Source organism: Microcaecilia unicolor, chromosome 5 (assembly GCF_901765095.1).
Source record: "Microcaecilia unicolor chromosome 5, aMicUni1.1, whole genome shotgun sequence".
In the NCBI taxonomy this organism is placed as follows: Eukaryota; Metazoa; Chordata; class Amphibia; order Gymnophiona; family Siphonopidae; genus Microcaecilia; species Microcaecilia unicolor.
Genome location: NC_044035.1, coordinates 228,301,860 through 228,326,142, shown reverse-complemented (window position 1 = coordinate 228,326,142; position 24,283 = coordinate 228,301,860). Strand labels below are relative to the sequence as shown.

The window sequence follows — 24,283 nt, the reverse complement described above, 5'->3', positions numbered from 1 at the left end:
GTGTGGTGGCAAAAATTAAAAACAGAAAGGGACAGGGTTGGGCAAGATGGAAAGAGGGGTAAAAGGAGAATATACGAGGAAAGGAAGAAGTGATAGGCAGAGTAATGGAAGTTCAGGGTACAAGAAGGGAAGAGTAAAGGGGTGGGGGCTGAGAGGGCAGTGTGTGGTGGAGTCAGGATAGGAACAGAGAAGGAATGGCAACAGGAGAGGAAGAGAGGGTGGTGGGGAGCAAGAGGATAGCAGAAAAGATGAGAGCTACATTGATAGCAAGATTAGGGGGAGAGAAGTGTAGGATGAAGGGATGGGTGACAAGAGTTTGTGGGGGGAAGCACAAGGGGTGAGACAGAGAGGAGCCAGCTGTTGGGCACAGTGTATAGAAGAAAAGAGGACAGAGAGTATGGGTGGAAGGTGTTTTTGTGGGGCCACTGAGCCTTCTTGCTTCACAGGGTTCTAGGAACTGTTTGTTGGGGTCTTCTTGTGTTTGTGGAGGGGGGGGGGAGGAAGGGGAGAAATGCTATATTGGGACTCCTGAGCTCCTTTTGTTATTTTTCCTGGAGTGGGAGATAATATTTTGGGGTCACCAAGCCTTTTATGTTGTTTGGCACTTTTACTGAATCCCCTACTGTGAATGTCATTGCATGGCACTAGCACAAGCACTTAAATCAGCCATACAGCTGGCGTAAATGTGTGTGTGCCTAAGTGCCAGAGATACACTCGTAACTTATATTCCTCCACGACCCTCCAGACCGGTCAAGACGCGTGGGTTATGTCCTCCTACCAGCAGAGGGAGACTGAGAAACACTGAGCTTTTGAATACTGTATATATAACCTGTGCAGTACATCCACTAGCCAGTATTTTCTCAGTCTCAGCAGAGGTAGATGGACAGCCTGTGCAGTCTTCAATACTCCGGTGAGGTAGCTGGATTATACGGTTAGGGGATTTATTCTCTGATTGCCAAATTTAATGTGTTCTGACTATTCCCTGTACGTGGTTTAAAAAAAAAAAAATTAAGTGCTTCGGGGCCCTGGGTCCGGTGGGGCCCAGTTTTTTCCCCCCTGGGGTGTCACACCTGTGTTCAGGTCCCTCCCCCTGTGCTGCTCTCTTTGGAGACTCTGGCAGCTTTGTGCCTCGGCTGCTTTTCTAATATTGTAGCCTTGAGAGCCCCTCACTCCTCAGCTGCCAAAAATTTGGGTGATGTCTCTTTAAGAGCTATCTGAAGCTTTTCCTTCATAGGAACGGACGGCAGGTTCGTTCACTGTTAGTAGCGAGTGAGAGCAGTGCGAGTGCCTGTGCTGGGGAAGCGGTGAGTGAGAGATTTCTTTTGGCGCCGCTTTGCACAGCGTGTTGGGAGCTTCGGGGTCATGGCAGGCAAACTCCTTCGCTGTCGCGCGTGCTCGCGCCGAGGAGTAGAAGCTCCGGGGGGGTCAGTGCCGGTTGTGCGGCGACCCGAAGCAGGCCTCGCCGATGGCGGCACCCCCGGTATTGAGTGCGGAAGTCCCAGCGAGTGCGGGGGTGTCGGGGGCGGCAGGAGCATCGGCAGGGACGATTTCGGCGAATTTAGTTTTGGCGGGAACGTCCGCCATTTTGGATTCCGCGCGTCCCGCGGAATCAGCTGTTTTTGGCCCTGCTGCTCCCGGATCGGTACAGAAGGGGGTGCCTGAGGGTACAGGAGGCGTTTGTTTTCCTCCGGATTTTGTATGGACCCTCTATCAAGCTTGGAAAGCAGGACCCACACCTTTAGGGGAGGGGCCTAGTGCGGCAGTGCCTAAGAGGCCTCGTTTTGAGTGGGACGAAGAGGAGGGATTCTCTCCTGTAGGTTCCGAAGGTGCTTTTAGTGATGTAGGGGACCCTGAGGGATTTGAGGGTTCTCAGGATCCGGAGTTGGTGGTCCCTGGGGAGGACCCCTCCGTAGTGCGGATTTTTCACAGGGAGGAGCTTGCGGAGCTCATTGAGCAGGTCTCTTCTACCGTTAAGTTTGAGCAGCCGGAGGCGTCTTTGGGGGAGGCTAGACAGGTGGACCCCTTGGTTAAGGGGATTCAGCGGCAGGCTAAGTCTTTTCCCATGAATAAGGACATCCGGGATATGGTGTTTCAAGAGTGGCATTCGCCGGATTCTCCCTGTAAAGTGTCTAAAGCAATGTCTAGATTGTATCCGCTCCCACAGGAAGATAGAGATTCCTTTAAGGCACCCACAGTAGATGCGGTGGTGACAGCAGTTACAAAAGCCACGGCTATTCCGGTGGACGGGGGGGACTGCTCTCCGGGATCCCCAGGATAGGAGGCTTGAGGCCTTCCTCAAGCGGAGTTTCGATTTGTCAGCCCTGGCCCTGCAGGCCTCGGTTTGTGGGGGGCTGGTTGCGCGGGCGTGTTTCCGCTGGGCCGAGAAGCTGCTTGATGATTCGGTGGAGGTTGGGACCTCCGGGGTACAGGAATTAGCCAAATTGGAAATGGGATCGTCCTTTTTGTCGGATGCGCTTTATGATTTGCTCCGTGCCTCGGCCAAGAATATGGCCATGCTGGTGGGGGCACGTAGGGCACTGTGGTTGCGAGGTTGGGTCGCAGATGCGGCTTCCAAAGCCAAGCTTTGTTCGCTTCCTTTTAAGGGGTCCATGCTTTTTGGTGAGGATTTGGATAAGTTGGTGCGCGGACTCAGTGATGCCAAGGCCCCTCGTCTTCCAGATTTTCGTCCTAAGGCGGCTTCCAGGGGTATTTCCTCCCGAGGTCGGTTTAAGGAGGCTCGCCGGTATAGGCCCGGGAGGACTAGTGGCTCCTTTAGAGGTCGGTTCTTTCAGCGCACTCAGTCCTTTCGGGGCAATCGGCGCGGCGGGCGTGATTTTCCCGCAGGAGGACAGGTGTCGGGGCGTAGTTCGCAATGAAGGTGTGCGGGCCCAGGCTCTGGTTCGGGTAGGGGCTCGGCTGAGTCTGTTTTACCAGGACTGGGTCCAAGTCACTGCGGATCAATGGGTTCTCGAGGTGGTGCGAGACGGATACGCTCTGGAGTTCGACGGCTCGCCTCCCGAAAGGTTTCTGGAGTCTCCTTGTCATTCGAGGCTCAAGCGAAAAGCGGTACGGGACACTCTGGCTCGTTTGATCAGTCTGGGGGCGGTGGTCCCTGTTCCCCCCGCTCAGCGTCGCTTGGGCTGCTATTCAATTTATTTTGTGGTCCCAAAGAAGGAGGACGCCTTTCGGCCTATCCTAGATCTGAAGGCGGTCAATGCAGCTCTAAGAGTCCCCTCTTTTCGAATGGAGACATTGAGGTCGGTCATTGTCGCGGTGCAGGAAGGGGAGTTTCTCACGTCTTTGGATTTGACGGAGGCTTATCTGCACATTCCCATTCGGGCCGCTCATCAGCGATTTCTGCGCTTTGCGGTTTTAGGAAAGCATTTTCAGTTTTGTGCTCTGCCTTTCGGATTAGCAACGGCCCCTCGAACATTTTCCAAGATCATGGTTGTAGTGGCGGCGGCCTTGCGGAAGCAGGGTATTCTGGTACACCCGTACCTGGACGATTGGTTGATTCGGGCCAAGTCCCAGTCGGAGAGCGAGGTGTCTACTGCTCGGGTGGTGCAGTTTCTTCAGTCTCTGGGCTGGGTAGTGAACTTCGCCAAGAGTCACCTGGTGCCGTCACAGTCGCTGGAATATCTGGGGGTGCTTTTCGACACCAGGAACGGTCGAGTCTTCCTGCCGGGCCCTCGGATTCGCAAGTTGCAGGATCAGATTCGTCTGTTCCTGTCGGAGGCGGCTCCGACGGCCCGGGAGTATCTGCAAGTTCTGGGGTTGATGGCGGCCACCATAGAAGTAGTTCCGTGGGCCCGGGCGCATATGCGGCAGTTGCAGTCAGCTCTTCTCAGTCGGTGGTCACCCCTGTCGCAGGGGTTGGACGTGTGTCTTCAGCTGCCGATAAGCCCACACCTCAGTCTCCGGTGGTGGCTAAACCCAGGAAATCTGGACAAGGGAATGCCGTTGGAGGCTCCACAGTGGGTGGTCCTCGTCACAGACGCCAGTCTTCAGGGCTGGGGAGCTCATTGTCTCGGTCAGGTAGCTCAAGGTCGTTGGTCTCAGGTAGAAGCTCAGTGGTCCATCAATCGTTTGGAAACTCGGGCCATTCGGCTGGCGCTGCTGGTGTTTCAGAGTCTGCTGGTGCGGAAGGCAGTCCGGGTGTTCTGCGACAACGCCACCGCCGTGGCTTATGTCAACCGTCAGGGGGGCACAAAGAGTCAGGCGGTCGCAGAGGAGGCGGCGCTGTTGTGTCAATGGGCGGAGGTTCATCTTCTAGCGCTCTCCGCGGCACATGTGGCTGGAGTGGACAACGTGGAGGCAGACTACCTAAGCAGGCATTCTCTGGACCCAGGTGAATGGGCGCTTCAGCGGGCAGTGTTCAATCGCATTGTGTCGGTCTGGGGACTTCCCGTGATGGATCTCATGGCAACAGCCCACAATTCTCAGGTTCAGAGGTTTTTCAGTCGGCGGAGGGATCCTCGAACGGAGGGCATAGACGCGCTCCTGATGCCTTGGCCGCAGGAGTTGCTGTATGTGTTTCCGCCATGGCCGTTGGTCGGTCGAGTGATTCAGCGCATTGCTCGGCACCCCGGTCAAGTGATTTTGGTAGCCCCGAATTGGCCGCGTCGGCCGTGGTACGGAGATCTGGTTCGGTTGGCAGTAGCGGATCCTCTGCCGTTGTCAGAGGCAGGGGTGTTGTGTCAGGGACCGATAGTTATGCCGGATCCGGATCGGTTCTCGCTTACGGCCTGGCTCTTGAGAGGCACAGGTTAAGGAAGAAAGGTTTTTCGTCCAGAGTTATCGATACGATGTTGAGTTCGCGTAGGCAGTCCACTTCGTTGGCGTATGTCCGGGTCTGGAGAGTATTTGAGCATTGGTGTGTAGGTAGACAAGTTCTTCCCTTTCAAGCGTCGGTAACAGATGTCTTGGAGTTTTTGCAGGATGGTATGGACAGGGGTCTGGCCCTGTCTTCTTTGAAGGTGCAGGTGGCAGCTTTGTCGTGTTTTCGTGGGAAGATCCAGGGGAAGTCGTTAGCTTCTAGTCCGGATGTGGTGCGGTTTTTGAAGGGTGTTAAGTTACTGCGTCCGCCACGGCGGCGGATGGTACCTCCGTGGGATTTGAATCTCGTGCTGGAGGCTTTGGTGAGACCGCCGTTTGAGCCCTTGGTTTCGGTTTCGGATAAGGATCTGTCCCTATAGACTGTGTTCTTGGTGGCTATTACTTCAGCCCGGCGGGTGTCGGAACTTCAGGCTTTGTCTTGTAGAGAACCCTTTTTGTCCTTTTCCAAGGAGAAGGTTTCGTTGCGCCCGGTGCCGTCCTTTGTGCCCAAGGTGGTGTCAGAGTTTCATGTGAATCAAGTTATTTCCTTGCCAGTTTTGGGTGATTTGGCGGGGGATGCGGAGCAGCGGCGACTGGCCAAGTTAGATGTGCGAAGAGTCTTGCGCTGTTACATTTCCAGAACTCGGCACTATAGACTGTCGGATCGCTTGTTCGTTCTCCATGGTGGTGCAAGAAAGGGCGCGGCAGCTTCCAAAGCTACTATAGCTAGATGGTTGAAGGAGTCAATTGCGTCGGCATATTTGCTGAAGGGTCGCGTGGTTCCTAAGGAATTTTCGGCTTATTCTACCAGGGGAATGGCGACCTCCTGGGCGGAGAGTAGTATGATTCCGCCGTTAGATATTTGTCGAGCGGCGGTTTGGTCGTCTTTGCATTCGTTTGTTAAACATTACAGGATTGATGTATATGCCAAGGACGAGGCAGGCTTTGGGGCTGCAGTGTTGACCTCTGGCCTTCGTGGATCCCGCCCTTAGGATGTTACTGCTTTGGTACTTCCCACGCGTCTTGACCGGTCTGGAGGGTCGTGGAGGAAGGTGAAATTAGGTCTTACCTGCTAATTTTCTTTCCTCTAGACCCTCCAGACCGGTCAAGGCCCGCCCTGTCTGTACTTTAGGCCAGGAGGTTTGTTTTAGTCTGGTCTTTCTGTTGTTCTATCTTGGCAGCTGTTGAGTGTGATTTCTATGGTTTCAGACTTTTGTTGTTATGAGTCTGGTTAGGTGTGACCGTGTTTGAGAGTCCACCTGTGGAAGCACACACAATAAAAAGGGCACAATGAAAGAGATGAAGAAAGTGTCCAGTTGGCAGTGACCACGTACAGGGTAGTTAGTTGTAGTTGGTGTTTTGGTTTTCTCTGCTTTGTCAGGGTTATACTGGCTAGTGGATGTACTGCACAGGTTATATATACAGTATTCAAAAGCTCAGTGTTTCTCAGTCTCCCTCTGCTGGTAGGAGGACATAACCCACGCGTCTTGACCGGTCTGGAGGGTCTAGAGGAAAGAAAATTAGCAGGTAAGACCTAATTTCACCATATTCTGTAAGTTACATGTGTAAGTCTGAGTCCCATTTTACAAGTAGGTGTACATATAGGCAATGTAAGATATGTGCACAGAATTTTGGCATATTTGCATGTATGTACATATGTATGCTATTATTCTAATAACATGCACACAATCCTTATGAAACTTTTCACGTAAACTTTATAGAATTGCCCTGTGATTATCTATTTATTTCGCATCTGGAAAATTCCTCGATAATCCAGTCAACGTACCACTGCCAAAGTATTTGGCTGTTTAGCCTGGGGAAATGGCCAAAGTTATATGTAAAAAAAAAAAAGAGACTGTGGTAGTGTAGATTAGTGGCTGGCTGCAGGATCTCACAAAATGTGGCACACACAGGTTGAGAGTAAAGGTCAAAGCACTGTATGTACACAAGGGAAATAGCCAGCCTTGTTTCCTCAAAGGCTTGGTACTAATAAAATATCTTCATATCCAATCATAGTTTTAGTAGCCTCTCCCTGACATGGCTCCATACTTGCAATAAGTTTTCTCAAGTATAATCACAGCTCCCATAACCTGTCCTAGACATTGTTCCTTAGTTTGAATAGCTAAGGAATAATTGGCCTAACTTGGCAGTCTTCAGTTACCTCTCATACAATCCCTGGAGGTTATAGACCTGAGGCATCTTACAACACAGGGTGCATGTTTCTGAGCTAGAGCCACTTCTCTTCCCTGGCACTCCCCTCAGGTACTGCATCCAAGCCAGAACCCGCCCTGGGAGGATCCTTGCTTGGGGACTCCTGGTTCTGTTCTGCCAGAGGGCTTTTGACTTCATGCTGTCTCCTTGAGCCCCACCCTCTTGGCCAGACAGGCTAACTAAGTTATTCCCTGCCTTAACTAATAGAGTGTTCTTAAGGACACCCTGTCTTGTACCACCTACTCCCTCACAGAAAAGGTTTTGATTGGAGTGAGTTTGGGTTATAACGTCTATATTTAATGGCAAAATTCAGCCTCTGAACATATAAAAACTCCAAGTGGTGATGGGTAAATAACAGATATAATTTTAAACAGGTAAAAGTATAAGTGTTGCTGAAAATTCATAGATTTATTTAAGCCATTGAAAATACATAAACACTTTAAATGGATTTCATATCCATTTAATGTTTACATGGTGGTTCAACCGCTGAAAATCAACCTCAAAGTTTAAATATAAAATTAAATGACAAATGCAAAGATGTACCTCGCTGATAATCTTCTTCCTTTGGTCTCTCTTTGGTTGCTTCATTTATTTCTTCTTTCATTTTCTCCTACATGTCACAAATGGTAGAATATTTTGTTAAAGTCTGTTACTTTTTTCCCCTTATCCCATGATGACCTTATTTATTCTTAAATTCCCAATGCATTCATGCTAACTTCCCTGTTGAACTTGTAGGACATACACAGATCAACCCCCTCCATCTGGGTGCGATAGGGAATGTTATAAACTATGGTAGAAGTATGATTGCAAATGAATAATGAACCATAGCATTGGAGGTAGTGGTGGACACACTACATTAAGTGTCTTTTAATGTTCATGACATTGTGGCTGTGGGTTGTTTTTGGCTGTGGTACACTCCATATAAAAGTGTGAACATATGTAGAAATCATGAAACAAATCACGCTGTAGTCATGGTTAAATACACTACTCTGAGCCACAGGAATTGTAGCTATATGCTTATAAGTCTTTGGCAATGCTTCATAGGATTAAATCTTAATGCACAAGCTCGTAAAATAAAAGCACACTATATCAAACGTTGCAATAAACAGGCAATAATGAACAATGCATATGTAGTGCAAGTGAAGCTGTACTACTGTTAGCGCAATGCAAATGTAGGGAAAACCCATTCAGGACAGAAACCTACTAAATTTATTTACACTAAAATTACAGTAAATATTATTTTAATATAGTAACTTAACCAATTATAGATTATGACAATGTAAATAAAATAATAATACTTGGTCTAACCGATAAGGCATAAACAGAACTTCACTATACTGGGTGTATATGTACTTCAATCAGAATAATGTAAGTAAAACAATTAAAATGGGAAAACTTTACTTCTCTTAGCAAAAACTGACAACATATCAAATAGCCATTATACATTACCCAAGTATAGAACACACTATAAATGTATCACTTAAAATATAGAGCATTGTCAATAAAATGAAACAATTAGTGTGTAATGTATAAGTGTTGATATAAATGCTGAAACAAGTGTTGGTACCAAAAAGCATATACAATGAGATATGTAAACACTAATATGTATGTAATATGAAAGTAAATTAAGCCTTTCTACTATCTAATAATGAGTACATATATGTGATCTAACATAACACAAGAAAAAAACTTTATTTAGAAAAAACTAAGTGTAAATATCATAGGTAAAGACATATACCTGTAATTAAAGGAAGTCTACATAATACCTAAAAGAAACTGGTGTAAAGTGTTTGCATACCTAAGTTAGACCTGTTATGATAATAGGTATATATAATTAATGTAGAAAGGAAACCGGTACCTGATGCCTTCCTGTACTTAGAAGGATATGTATGTGTACCCATATTTATAACAGCAGATATGTTTCAAAAATTTCAAAGTTCACTTGATGATATAGAATTTGGAATGCATGCATATGATTTTAATATTGAATTGGAATTTGGATTTCAAAAGGTGCACCATAGTATTTAAACATAAGCATTTTTATGTTATTGCTTTTGGACCTTAAGGTATAAAAATATGTCATGACTTAGTTTATATGCTAGCAAGATCGCAAAACCAAAATTAATACACAAGGCAAAAGACACTATGGCCATAGACAAAAGCAAAATAATATTTATTTATTTGTTACATTTATACCCCACATTTTCCCACCTATTTGCAGGCTCAATGTGGCTTACAAAGTATCGTAAAGGCGTTTGCCATTACGGTTGATAACAAATACAAGATTGTGTTGTGGTCACATGAGGTTGAAGTGTGTCAGGCATCATGGGGTCGAGGGGGAAGAGGATAGTAAATTGTCCAGTACGATCATTGATTATGTTGTGTTGCTTGGTGTGGGGATTTATGTTGGATTGGTGGGATAAGCTTTTTTGAAGAGGTGGGTTTTCAATGATTTCCTGAAGTTTAGGTGGTCATGTATTGTTTTCACTGCATACAGGAGTTCATTCCATAGTTGTGCGCTTATGTAGGAGAAGCTAGATGCGTGAGTTGTTTTGTATTTTAGCCCTTTACAGTTTGGGTAATGTAGGTTTAGGTATGATCATGCTGATCCGAGTCTGTTTCTAGGTGGTAGATCAATGAGGACCGTCATGTATCCTGGGACTATGCCGTAAATGATTTTGTGGACTAAAGTGCAGATTTTGAAGATGATCCGTTCTTTGATTGGGAGCCAGTGCAGCTTTTCTCAAAGGGGTTTAGTGCTTTCGAATCGTGTTTTACCATATATCAGTCTGGCTGCTGTGTTTTGGGCGGTCTGGAGTTTTTTTGTGAGTTGTTCTTTGCATCCCGCATAGATTCCGTTGCAGTAATCTGCATGGCTTAGGACCATTGATTGTATTAGTTTATGAAAGGTATCCCTTGGGAAGAAAGGTTTTATTCATTTGAGTTTCCACATTGAGTAGAACATTTTCTTTATTACGGTTTTTACTTGGCTCTCAAGAGTGAGGTTGCGGTCGATAGTTACTCCGAGTATTTTTAGGCTATCTGAAATAGGGAATGTGTGTCCTGGGGTGTTTAAGGTTGTGGGTTTGTAGTTGTTATGTTGAGATGAGAGGATAAGGCAGTGTGTTTTTTCTGTGTTCAGTTTCAGTTGGAATGAGTTTGCCCAGGAGTTCATGATGTTCAGGCCATCATTTATTTCATTGGTTATTTCAGTCAAGTCATGTCTGAATGGAATGTAGATTATAACATCATCTGCATAGATGAATGGGTTAAGGCCTTGTTTGGATAAGGATTTTGCCAATGGGATCATCATCATGTTGAAAAGTATTGGTGATAATGGTGATCCTTGGGGTACTCCACAGGCTGCTTTCCACGGTGGTGATATGTTTGAATTTGATTTTACTTGGTATGTTCTAGTGGTTAGAAAGCCCTTGATCCAATTGTGTACATTTCCAACAATCCTGAAGTGGCCGAGGAGTCTTAGTAGTATATTATGGTTTACCATGTCGAATGCGCTCGACATGTAGAATTGAAGAAGAAGTTTGCTTTTACCTATGGCTATTTTCTGTTTGAATTTGGCCAGGAGAGTGACTAGGACAGTTTCAGTACTATGGTGGGAACGGAATCCTGATTGTGAGTCGTGTAGTATTGAGTGCTTGTCCAGGTATTCCGTAAGTTGTTTGGTCACCAAACTCTCCAGCAATTTTACTACTAGAGGGATGGACGCAACTGGGCGGCAGTTGGTGATGTCGTTTGTCTTTTTCTTGGTGTCTTTTGGTATTGGGGTAAGTAGTATGTTACCATACTCCTCAGTGTGAAGTTTAGGTGGAGTGTGAGGTCTTCTGTGAATCGGCTTGGGGCGGATTTAAGTAGATGACTGGGACATGTGTCCAGTTTGCAGTGAGTGTTGGTGAATCTGTGAGTCGCTTGTGTAACTGATTCAATGGTGAGTAGATTGAATGTAGACCAGATACGGTCGGCTGGTTATCCAGCCGGGATTAGGTCTAGATCGTTGAAGAAGTTTTCGATGTCAGTGTTGTGATGAGGAAGAGTGCTACGTAGTTTTGTTATTTTGTCCTTGAAGTAGGTAGCCAGTTTATCTGCGGAAGGGATGTCTGTGTTGGATGTAGTGACCAGGGTGGTGTCTAGTATCTTATTTACGAGTTGAAATAGTTTCTTAAGATCATTATTATCCGGTCCAAGCTTAGTCTTATCTTTGAAAGTCAAATAGTCTTTTAAGACCTTGCGAAGCGCCTCACATGCTTGTACCTCAGACCTTTTGGTTTGTCTAATTGCATATTTGTATTTTCTCTGTATTTGTTTCCATGCATTGAGTGTATTTTCGTTTTTTGTTTTTTTCCATGCTCGTTTAAGTTTTCTGGATTGTGTTTTGAGATTTTCTAGTTCATCATTGAACCATGGTACCGAGTTTTGTCTTTCTGATATTCTTGTCTTTAAGGGTGCTATTTCATTTAGTACGCTTCTAGGGCTTTAGCACACATAGTACACTTCTATTGAACTATGGTTTTTATCTTTTTGCTATAGCTCGACAAACAGGTGAGCACATCTGGTAAAAACTACAATGAAGAGGAAGTTACGTCACCACTGGAAGATGGTGTCAGGTTTTCCAGGCAGGAACTGGGTTTGTGAGCCCTTGGGCCACTGCCGAGGAGCGGCAGTGGCAGGCAAAACCACCCCACACAGGGATAAGGCAGAACTCCGACAGGGCCAGCTAGACTTCACCTGCGCTTGACCACCGTTCCTCAGGAGTTGAGCCCCTAAGTGCAGGTGGCTGGCAGGACTTACCAGACAGGGCCGGAACTGGATACCAGCAGGATACACACAGGGACTAGAACACACAGGGAGGCTAGGCAGAATACTAGACTAGGACTCTCAGACAGACAAGGGACAGAACTGAAAGCTGCAAGCAGCCACTGAAACAGGGAACAAACACTGGTAGACAAGAGACAGAACTGAAAGCTGCCAGGCAGCCACTGAACAAGACACACAGGCAACCAAGAACTAGACAAAGACATACAACAAGAAACAAGACTGGGAAACAAGCAATACAGTACAAGAAGCTACACAAAGACTAAACTAGAGTCAGGCAAGAATACAGACTATGATCTGGAATAGGCAGAAGTGCAACAGCATCCCAACATACCAGGGCCTTAGGCGATGCAAAGGCAAAGCAGAGAGTTCCAAATGGCTAATAAGCCCAGCAGCAGCTGAGATTCAGATGCAGCAATCACCAGGCAGCTACGGGTGCTGTGCAGGCTCAAACAAGCCAAGCAAGTCTGGCAGGCTGGAAGATCCGGGCTGGACTGGGCTGAAGTCTGGAATGGAAAACAGCACATAGACAATCCAATGCAGCCACCAGGCCTGGCCACCAGAGGGCAAGAGGAACACAAACCAAAACACAAGCAGAAAGCATACTGAAGCACAGAGAGGCTTAACACACACAGGTGCAGTATAGTGGAGAAATCAGAGCCATGCTGGATGCAGCCAGCACACAGAGACAGAGACAGAGCTAACTTAGAAAGACCAGACAGAAGCCAGCTTAGAAGCTGACCGCCAGAAATAAGGTAAGCCTGAGGGGGGTCACGACCACAGACATGACAGTACCTCCCCCTCAAGGCGAAGGAGTGGGATCAGAAGGAAGACCACAAGACTCCTCAGAAGAGAAATACCTGGGATCTTCTCCTTCATCCCATTAGGCATCCTCCTCGGTATCGGACAAGAGTTCTCTAACTGCAGTCCAAAACCGGGCCCGTCTCAACGCCGAGGAACCATGTCCTCGAAGGCGTTTCCAAGAAGTCAACTCCCATGCCGGCAGCGATGAAGCTCCCTCCAGCGATGTCGATGGGGAGTCAACCTGGGTGGCAGCCGATGCCGATGCTGCAGGCAGTACCGGTGTTGGGAACCTCACCACAGGCCTCGAGCCAGCTGCCGCTTCCATCGACGGTACCGAGGGTACAAGCATCCCCGGCACCAGAACAGGCTGATGCAGCAACCCCTCCAGCAGACCTGGAAGAATGGCTCGGATGTGCTCGTCCAGAGTCCAGACAGTGGTTGGTCCCGTGGGGCCTGCACAGCACGAGTCTTCGAGGCAGGTGGAGACCCACTCGATGGCTCACTGCTCCCAGCGGGTGGTCTCTGGAAAGCCATTACCTGCGCTCCTGAGGTCGATGCCATCTCCGGTGCCGATATCGACGCCACCGACCGCGGTACCGATGTCGACGCCGAAGAACCGGGCAAAGCTCCGAAAAGATGATCCCGAAGAGCTTGTCTTGACGCCTGTGTCCGCTTTTTCAAGCTAAGACACAACTTACATGCGTCTGGGCAGTAGTCGGGCCCAAGGCACTGAAGACACCACACGTGAGGGTCAGTACCCGAGATCGCCCGGTTGCACCGAGAACACTTCTTGAAGCCGCTGGGCGACCTCGATGACATGGACGGAAAAATAGCGGCGGCGAAATCAAAATTCTCGATTGTGCCAAAAATAAAGGCACAAAAATGAGAAAAAACGCATATGCGCGGCCGAAGAGGGCTGCGATGGAAGCGAAAGAAAACTTAAAAGGACCAAAACTAAGAAATAAAGGTGTTTTTTTTTTTATTTAAGAGGAACAACGTAAAAGAAAAAGAAAACGAGGGAAAAAGAGACGAAAACTCAAAAATTAGCGAAGGCTCATTCAGGGCAAACGGAGAGAGACCGCAAGCAGTCACTCTCTAACCGCGGAGAAAAAAGAACTAAAGCGGGACTCTCTCGCGACAGGCAGGAAGATGGCTGCGCATGCGCGGTGCGCGCGCCTATTCGCTCGAAGGCTCTAACAAACTTTTTGTTGCTAGGAAGATTTCCGCTCCTCGGGCTGCCATGGACATCATGCAATCGTGAGAACAAGCAGCCTGCTTGTCCTCGGAGAAGTGTTTCTTCATTTCCTTTCCATAGAATGAAAATATCATCTATGTATCGACGATATATTTTAATGTGATTTGAAAAAGTATAGGCCATAAGATGTTCTTTTTCAAAGTTGCCAACATACAAGTTGGCCAAATCAGGAGCCATGCTAGCACCCATAGAGGTTTTAAACGCTAGACATTGTGTGCTCCAGTCTCTGGAATCCGTGGTTTTAGTATCTAGCTTGGTTGCCAGCCAGGGCAGAGCACCCCCTTCCTCCAGGTGCATCACCTCCCTGATCTCCCTCCTCCAAGCAGTAAGGGGTGCATTGAGCAGTCATGGAGCCGCAGCCTACAGGTGAACGGCTGTCGTCTCTGCCGGTCCTCTACCCCGGAACAAAAAGTTGATGTCAGAGGGGGCAGGGGAATGGCAGAGCCGACAGCCGTGCACCTGTAGACTGTGGCTCCATGACTGCTCAGTGCACCCCCTTACTGCCTGCACCCGGTGTGGCCCTCCCACTCTTGGTATGCCACTGAATCATGTGATCCTGACTGCACTAGTTGCCTGTCATGTGGAGGATAAAGTGTAAAATTTTAGCTATCTTAAGCTTTTGTTTGCTTTATAAGTTGAAGATGTACCTACTACAAGATGATTTTGGCTGCCTTTCTGGTGCTGTGGAGGACTTGCAGCTCATCTGCATATCCTTTACAGCCTTCTCCGGGGTGACTCCCAGATCCACTCCGCTCCACTCAGGACCTCTGCTCTAGGTGCCCAGCGCGCCCACCAGGTGCTGTGGAGGACTTGCAGCCCTTCTGCATTTCCTCACAGCTGTATCCGGGGTGACTCCCAGGTCCACCCCAATCTTCCCAGGACCCTCGCTCCAAGTGCCAAGGGTTTCCAGGTGCTTTTTGGCTAGGATCAGGCAACCCTCAGGGAGAGGAATGCTGGCTTCGGCCTAACCCCTGGTAAGCCTTTCCTCAGCTGAGAAGTGCCCAGCTCTATCACCAACTGCCTTTCAGGTGCTATGGAGGACTTGCAGCTCATCTGCATATCCTTTACGGCCTTCTCCAGGGTGACTCCCAGGTCCACTCCACTCCACTCAGGGCCTCCACTCTAGGTGCTGTGCGCCTCATGGCGCGCAGGGCATTTTTCTCTTTACATTTATTTTTCTCCCAGTTACTATTTATGGCTCCAGTACACTTTTTCTTCTTGGTACTGTCCCTTCCTAATCTGTTTCATCATCTCACCATCATAGGTGGTCAGTGGCCCAACTGTTTGGGGAGGCTAAAGGGGGCGGGGTTAGGGGTGGGGCCAGGGGTGGAGCTTAAATCCATAATTGTCTGATAACACACAGAAAATAAAAATAAAAGTCACAATTAATACCTTTTATTAAATTTAGATATTAAATTTTAGATATTAAATTTAGATATTAGATACGTATCATATGTCAAAGAATAAAGTGGTTGCTCACACCCTCTCTTTTCCTCCCGCTGTATACGCTACCAGTAATGATATAGCTGAGTGATCAGACAGTATGTTGTCTAATATGTGTGCTGCCTTCACCACCTGAAACAGCGACTGTGACACTAGGAAGTAATCCAATCTTGAATATGTGTTGTATGGGTTGGAAAAAAAATGTAAATTCTATGTCTTGAGGGTGTAGCACTCTCCAGATGTCCACCAGTCCTAATTGGTGAGCCAAGAAGTTGATCCCTTTTTGATGCCACCCTTTATTTTTTATTTTAGCCGGCTTACAATCGATAGTGGGATCTGCCAAGGTATTAAAATCGCCTCCCATTATCACTTGGTATTCCGGGTAGGAGGCTACTCGTGCTGCTATGTCTGAAAAAGATTTATGAGTATACACATTAGGACCATAGATGTTACAAAGACTAAGCTTCTGTCTCCAGAGTTCTCCCATGACTATAACATACCTTCCCTCTTTATCTTGTAATACCTTGTGGATATTTAGGGGAAGTTGTTTGTGTATTAATATAGCTACTCCCCGCTTCCTATTAGAGAATGCGGAATACACCACCTCTCCCACCCACCCTCGTTTCAATTTCTCATGTTCAGAGTTGGAAAAGTGCATCTCCTGTAGAAAAGCCATATCTACTCCCTCCCTTCTTAGCCAAGATAATATTTTAGTTCGCTTTACTGGGGAGTGAATGCCATCCACATTTATAGATATAAGCTTTAAGTTAACCATTCCCAAACTGTTGGCAATGTGTCACATACTGTCCATCTTTATTGTCTAGTGGGCCTCCCAGCTGAGCCCCCCAGACATCTTGTGCCCCCTGTACTACCACCCCTTGTATTTTGTGTTTCCTACCCTGTTCATGCGAATCATCTCCCCCCTCCCCCCACCCGCTCCCCCCATCCCTCTCCCCAACCCCTCCCTCTCCAATCACATTTCCCCCCTCTACCCTCTTGCCCCCTCCTGCCCCCCTGTCCCTATAAGCCGTTACAATCCCCTTCATCATCAACCTTCCTCTTCCCTCTGCCATACAGCATGCAACCATTAACAAGCTCTCCCTTCTTTCCTCGCCCAAGTCCCCCCCCTTCAGCCGATTAAGCCTAACACCCACAACATTTTAAACATGCCCATCAACTTAAACATAACATTTTGTGAAACTCCTGATGGTTCAAACAAAAACTGTGCTCTTTATCCTATTACTGCCCGCTCTGATATGAAGGGCCATCTGCTTCAACACGGAAGTACCCGTGCCCAGCAGTCACTCTCGTTCCCTCATTGCATCTCCACCAGGCCCATACAATACCCGATTCATCTTCGTGCTGCCTCTCCAAGCCCTCAAGTTCAAGTTCTACTTCATCCAAAGACGACCAGCCAAACATATCAGCCTGTTGCAAGCTTTTTAAGTCCTTCTCCAGGTTGCTGCACTCCGCCCTGCGCTATGCTTGTTATACTCCATCGAGGCATGAATCCACCAGTCCTTGCCTGATCAACTAGGCACTTTTTAAACAAGTTAGAAACCAAAAACATGAAGAATAAAGCCACTGCCAGTTTCTCCCTCCTGCCCTCTCTGTTGGCCGTGCAGCACCACAGTCACTGATTATGCTCTCTCGGGTCCTCTCGATTCAATCCCTCCATGAATGCCTTAGTCTCCGACACCTCTGAGAAAACCAAGCTCTTGCCTCCGTGCCACACTCTTAACTTTGCCGGGTAGAGAAGCGAGAATCTGATGCCCTTGTTGTAGAGCTGCGTGCAAGTTGGGGCCATTGCTCGCTGAAGCTGCGCCACCGAGGATGAGTAATCATTAAATAGTAGAAGAGAGTGGCCCTCGTACTCCAGTTTTGCCTGGCCTGAGCGGCTTTGCTTCAACAATGTTTCTTTCTCCCTCCAACTGGTAAAATGCGCAATCGCTGTTTGAGGCTTCCCCTCTCCTTCTCTTCTGGCCCAGATTCTGTGCGCGCGGTCACACTGCCATGCACCCGTGCCTCCCCCGAGGCCTAGGCGCGTTGGCAGCCAATTGCTAAAGAAGTTATATAAATCTGCTTCTTTTACCGCCTCAGGTAATCCAACAACCCTTAAGTTGTTACGACGATTTCGATTCTCCTGCTCCTCAACTTGTTCTTTAAGCGCTGCTGCTTCTTTTTGCAGGGCTACGATCTGAGCTGCCATGCTTTGTGCTGCATCCTCCTGCACCGATACTCGTTGTTCCACCTCTGTCAGCCTGCGTACCTGCGTGTCGAACTTTTCATTAATTTCTTCGACCGCCGAATGTATTTTATTTAAGCGGTCCTCTAACGCTGCTGTTACCGTCGATGATATTTCTCTCGCCCATTCTCCCGCGTTTTTCTCAGGCCCAGCTTCAGGCTCCGGAGTCAGCGCCATCTTGTTCAGTTTCCACGCTGCTGCGGTTTTGTTTTTTAGGCCACTCTGGTGTCTTGTGGGCATACCGTCCTGCCCTTCGATCTGCAGGTGAGTATCTCTCTGCGATTCACTCTCCCTTCTCTTTAACTTATCGTTCTTCGGGGAGTAGAATACTCTGGTATTTAGCCGATTTTTGCTAAGAAATCTGGGGAGCTCTTTCTGCTTGCTGCTGCTCAGGACGTGGTCATCACGTGACCCCCCCCCCCCCCAATCCATCTCCTTTCTATCTGAGTACATCTCGCCTTTGTCGCAGTCATCGTACCTCTCCTACTCTTCTCCGTACTCTCTTGCTCTTTCTCCTGCTCTCTGCTGGGGACATTAATCCCAATCCTGGTACTCCACATCAGCTCTCATCCTATTTGTGCAGGTCACACCGTGATATCTCCAATCTAATATCTGTTCCTCTCCTCCCCCCTCCTTCCCTGCCTTTCTCTTGCGCTCTGTGGAATGCCCGCTCTGTCTGTAACAAACATCCATGACCTCTTTATCTCTCGTACTCTCCATCTGCTTGTCCTAACTGAAACGTGGCTTTACCCTGAAGACTCTGCTTCAGTCGCGGCCCTATGTCATGGAGGTTATCTTTTCTCCCATACTCCTCGCCCGGTTGGCCGTGGAGGTGGTGTCGGGCTACTACTTTCACCCTCTTGTAGATTTCAACCTCTTCTACCTCAGTCTCACTGTTTTTCTTCCTTAGAAGTCCACTCCATCCGTCTATTTGCTCCTCTGCCACTCCGAATAGCAGTCATTTATCGACCCCCTGATAAGTCCCTTTCTTCCTTTCTCACTGACTTTGATGCTTGGCTTTCCTTCTTTCTTGAACCTTCATCTCCTTCCCTCATTCTTGGGGATTTTAACATTCATGCTAATGATCCCTCTGACTCTTATGCTTCGCAGTTCCATGCTTTAACATCCTCTTTCAATCTTCAACTGTGCTCCAGTGCCCCCACTCACCAGAATGGCCACTGTCTTGATCTTATCTTCTTCTCAAACTGCTCACTCTCCAGTTTCTGTGCCTCAACTCTTTCCCTCTCTGACCATCATCTGATAACTTTCACACTTAAACAACCTCCTCCCCAGTCCCGTCCAATCTTAACCAATACATTTAGGAATCTTCAGGCTATTGACCCTTCTACTCTGTCCTCCAATGTTTCAGATCTCCTCTCTACCACTATGCTATCCAAGTCTGTCAATGAGGCTGTCTCTTCCTATAATACTATTCTCTGCTCTGGATACTCTCGCTCCTCCCATTCCCCATTCTGTAAAACGTACCAAACCCCAGCCTTGGCTGACCTCTAGAATCCGCTACCTATGTTCCTGTGCCCGCTCTGCCGAACGCCTTTGGCTGAAATCTCGTGCCCATGCTGACTTCATACATTTCAAATTCTTGCTGACCTCCTTCTAGTCTGCTCTTTTACTTGCCAGGACTATTACATCCAGTTGACAAATTCTCTTGGCTCAAACCCTCGACGTCTCTTTGCCACACTGAACTCTCTCCTCAAAGTGCCTTCACCTCCATCCCCCCTTCACTTTCCCCCCAGACTCTGGCTGAGTTCTTTCATGATAAGGTTCACAAGATTAAACTTGAATTCTCAACCAGGTCACCTCCACCTCTCCTTCCCTTAGTCCATTCTCTCAACCCTCCAACCCCTGCCTCCTTTTCTTCCTTTTCTGAAATTACTGAAGAGGAAACTACACATCTTTTTTCCTCCTCAAACTAACTACCTGTTCCTCTGATCCTATTCCCACCCATCTACTTAACACTATCTCTCCTACTGTCATCCCTTTTATCTGTCATATCTTCAATCTTTCACTGTCCACTGCGACTGTTCTTGATACCTTCAAACATGCTGTAGTCACACCACTCCTTAAAAAACCTTCATTGGACCCTACCTGTCCTTCTAACTATCGCCCCATCTCCCTCCTCCCTTTACTATCCAAGATACTTGAACGTGCTGTTCACCGCCGTTGCCTTGACTTTCTTTCATCTCAAGCTATTCTTGATCCACTTCAATCTGGCTTTCACTCCCTTCATTCAACTGAAACAGTGCTTGCTAAAGTCTCCAATGATCTGTTCCTGGCCAGATCCAAAGGTCTCTATTCTATACTCATCCTTCTCGATCTATCTGCTGCTTTTGACACTGTTGATCACAGCCTACTCCTTGACACGCTGTCCTCACTTGGATTTCAGGGCTCTGTTTTTTCCTAGTTAGTTTTCTTCTTATCTCTCCCAGCGTACCTTTAGTTTATACTCTAGTGGATCCTTTTGTACTTCTGTCCCACTGTCAGTTGGTGTACCTCAGGGATCTGTCCTGGGACCTCTTCTTTTCTCCATCTATACTTCTTCCCTTGGTACTCTGATCTCATCCCATGGTTTTCAGTATCATCTTTATGCTGATGACTCCCAGATCTACCTCTCCACACCAGAAATCTCAGCCGAAATCCAGGCCAAAGTATCAGCCTGCCTATCTGACATTGCTGCCTGGATGTCTCAGCGCCATCTGAAACTAAACATGACCAAGACTGAGCTTCTCATCTTTCCCCCTAAACCAACCTCTCCTCCTCCCCCATTCTCTATTTCTGTGGATAACACTCTCATCCTTTCTGTCTCATCAGCTCATAACCTTGGGGTCATTTTCGACTCCTCCCTCTCCTTCTCTGCACATATTCAGCAGACTGCTAAAACTTGTCGTTTCTTTCTCTATAATATCAGCAAAATTCGCCCTTTCCTTTCTGAGCACACTACCAGAACCCTCATCCACACTCATCACCTCTCGCTTAGACTATTGCAACTTGCTTCTCACAGGTCTCACACTTAGCCATCTCTCTCCTCTTCAATCTGTTCAAAATTCTGCTGCACGACTAATATTCCGCCAGTGTCGTTATGCTCATATTAGCCCTCTCCTCAAGTCACTTCACTGGCTTCGTATCCATTTCTGCAAACAGTTCAAACTCCTCTTATTGACCTATAAGTGTATTCACTCTGTAGCTCCTCAGTACCTCTCCACTCTCCCTACATTCCTCCCCGGGAACTCCGTTCACTGGGTAAATCTCTCTTATCTGTACCCTTCTCCACTGCTAACTCCAGACTCCGTTCCTTTTATCTTGCTGCACCATATGCCTGAAATAGACTTCCTGAGCCGGTACATCAAGTTCCATCTCTGGCCGTCTTCAAATCTAAGCTAAAAGCCCACCTTTTTGATGCAGCTTTTTTTTTTTTTTAATTTATTATTTATTCATTTAAACAATATTTACAAGAAACATCTTGCTTAGGAAAGTGTCATATAACTAGGAACTGTTATAAAAGGAAAATCAAAAACAAGCATATAAATCTATACACTTTCAAATTTATAAGACACTCAAGTCCATAATGGGAGATCCAAGATTTCAGGTAATCTAAGGGGAGAATTATAGTAAAGAAAAAAAGTTGCTAGGTAAATCCTTCTCTGCTAAGAAATTATACATTATTCTTTAAAGCTTCTCCATTTTAACTGAGGCTACTAATGCTGACAGATGTTCAGGTTCAGTAAATACATATTTCTTCCCCCCTAGCCTTACTATGCACTTGCAGGGGTACCTTAAAAAGAAGGCACCCCCCAAGTGCAGAATTTCTGGCTTAAGGAGTAAAAATTGTTTCCTCCGTCGACGTGTCTCCTTGGAGACATCAGGAAATAACAATATTTTGAGACCCAAAAAAGGGTTCTCTTTATTACGGAAAAAAAGGCGGAAGATCCAATTCTTATCAGGTAGTAGGGCGACAGTCGCTACCAAAGTAGCGGCTGTGACCAATTCAGAGTCAGAAGTCTCAAGCAAAAGAGGAACGTCAAAAGGTTTTTCAGTCTCTTGATTCAAGTTCCTTTCTGGGACATAATAAACTTGGGAAAAGGGTGGAAAGTCCTTTTCCTGAACATTCAAATTTTCACGGAAATAACGTTTCAACATATCAAGAGGAAGAACATTTGGAATCCTAGGAAAGTTAACGAATCTCAGGTTATGATTTTTGGTATAATTGTCAAAAACCTCTGTTTTCCGCCTGAGATTAGTTACATCTTTTACCATCGAAGTTTGTAACGTTTCCATCTTCATAACCCTTTGATCAATTTTTTCCATTTTTTCATTTAGAACTTTAAACTCTTCCTCCTTTTTTTTCAGGTCAGTTTCAATAGTCTTTACTCTTGGTAAAAACTCTTCAGTTTGCTTAAGAAAACATTGTCCCAGGTTGGACATTAAATCCCACAAAGTATCTAAAGTCACATTCTTTGGCTTGGCCACTAGCTCTTTAGGAAGTTCAAACCTTACTGAAGACTGTAAATCTGCCGCACTTCGACCCTCAGTTTCTCTCTCCTCAATAAGTGGTGGTGATATGGGCAAACTTCCCTCCATTCCTTCCCCCGATGGTAAAGACGCTTCTCCCCGAAGTTCTTCCGGGTCCCCTACTCCTTCCGAGGGAGACCCCGTCGGGTCAAAGAGGAAGGAACTGGCGCCAAGCGGTTGAGGAGGAGGAGTGCGTGCAGCGAGGCTTAAAGTTGTTTCCAGTCTGGGGGAAGCCAATATCTCCCATTCGCCGGCGTTCCTGATCGGAGGCGTTCCGCCTTCTTGTATAAGTTCCCGTGGCCTCTTGAATCGATCCAGAGGACCAGGTAACGGGGATGAATGCAGGGAAGCTCTGCCCGCGATTTTCCCTCGACGTTTAGGCATCGTAAGGAGCGAGGTCTAAGGCGTCCTAGCAGGGCGCAGCCATCTTGGATCTCTCAATCTTTGATGCAGCTTTTAACTCCTAACCCTTGTTCACTTGTTCAGAACCCTTATTTTATCATCCTCACTTTAATATTCCCTTATCTCTTGTTTGTCCTGTTTGTCTGTCCTAATTAGATTGTAAGCTCTGTCGAGCAGGGACTATCTCTTCATGTTCAAGTGTACAGCGCTGCATACGTCTAGTAGTGCTTTAGAAATGATAAGTAGTAGTAGTAGTAGGATCCATTTTGCAGCTTTTAGTCTTACCACCACTTGATTACTGTAATGATCTGCACATGGCTTCTGAACATTCCTTTAAGAGCTTTGCAGGCAGTAGAGAACTTGGATGTGTGACTTTTAACTTGTCTATATTTAAGCATATCACACAGATTTTATTCAATTTACATTGCTCCTGGTGAAGTCGAGGATAAGATTTATTGTAACATCATTTTTATTGAACTGCTCAATAACCTAAATGTCCAGGAGGTGGGCAGAGGAGGAGAGATGCTGGATTTGGGGAGGGGGGAAGCAGAGGGAAAAGAGAGAGAGACCTGGAGCAAAGGGGAGTGGGAAGAGAGGGGGCAGATGCTAACTGGGGTGGGGGAAGCAAAGAGAGACAAAAGAGGGACTGAACCAGGGGAGCGAGGGGGAGAGATGTCAGACCATAAAGGAGGAAAGATGGGATGCACGAGTAAGTGAAAAGAGAAGCTGGACACGAGGAAGGACAGAAGAGATGCTGCTGTGGAGTGCCCTTTACAGAACACTATCTTAGCACGGATCATAACAGCACCTAACTTTGGGCGCCATTTACTGAATCTGGCCCCCCATGCCTCCTAACCAAAACATTCAGAAAATTTCAGTAATTCACAATTTAACGTGTAGAAACATGCACACTACCACAAAACGCCCTAATGCGTGGTAGCCTGTTTCTGGGTGTTAACCGCACATTGAGGGGTCCTTTTACTAAGCTGCGCTAACATATTTAATGTATGCTAATAATTAGTGTGTGCTAAATGATAAGATGCCCATAGGAAAATAATTTAGCAAATGTTAATCATTAGTGCACCTTAGTAAAAGGACCCCTAAGTGCTTAAACACTTTAGCAAAATGGCCCCTTAATAAATAGAATCATAAACATCAGAAGTAAAAACATATGATTATATTGTACCTCTGTCTGTATGTCTGGCACTTCCTGTTTCAGAACTTGTATAAACATATGATTCTCAGTTTGAACAGCTTTTGTCACGCTCCCCTCTGTTAAAATAAATAAATAAATAAGGTATGTTAGAGAATCTCAGACTTTTTAAATATAATGAAGATACATACCTGAAGCAGGTATTCTCTGAGGACAGCAGGCTCGATATCATCACTGATGGGTCGTCGTCCACGACGGCTCAGGAGACTGGAAGTCTAACAACAAAGTTTTAGAAAGTTCGGGAGCGGCGACAAACGCACTGCACATGTGCAAGTGACTTCCTGTCGGCGACACCCACGTGCTTCCCTCAGTTATACAAAAAGCAAAAAGATGAAGAACAACTCCAAAGGGGAGGAGGGTGGGTTGTGATGATATCCAGCCTGCTGTACTCGGAGAATACCTGCTACAGGTATGTATCTTCATTTTCTCCGAGGACAAGCAGGCTGGATATCATCACTGATGGGGTATCCCTAGCACCCAGGCTCACTCAAAACAATGAACATTGGTCAATTGGGCCTCGCAACCAGTGGCATAGCTA

The 24,283-nt window shown here is 46.8% G+C and overlaps 1 protein-coding gene across 1 annotated transcript in view; it reads right to left on the bottom strand.

The window, feature by feature from the left end:
* LCA5L (lebercilin LCA5 like) overlaps positions 1–24,283 on the bottom strand; it is a 213,743-nt gene that overhangs the window by 23,335 nt on the left and 166,125 nt on the right. Inside the window, exons 5-6 of the mRNA XM_030203831.1 lie at positions 23,719–23,804; positions 7,570–7,636 (exon numbers count right to left, since the gene is read on the bottom strand). Coding sequence (XP_030059691.1) covers positions 7,570–7,636; positions 23,719–23,804 — 153 coding nt within the window. The remainder of the gene's footprint in view (positions 1–7,569; positions 7,637–23,718; positions 23,805–24,283) is intronic.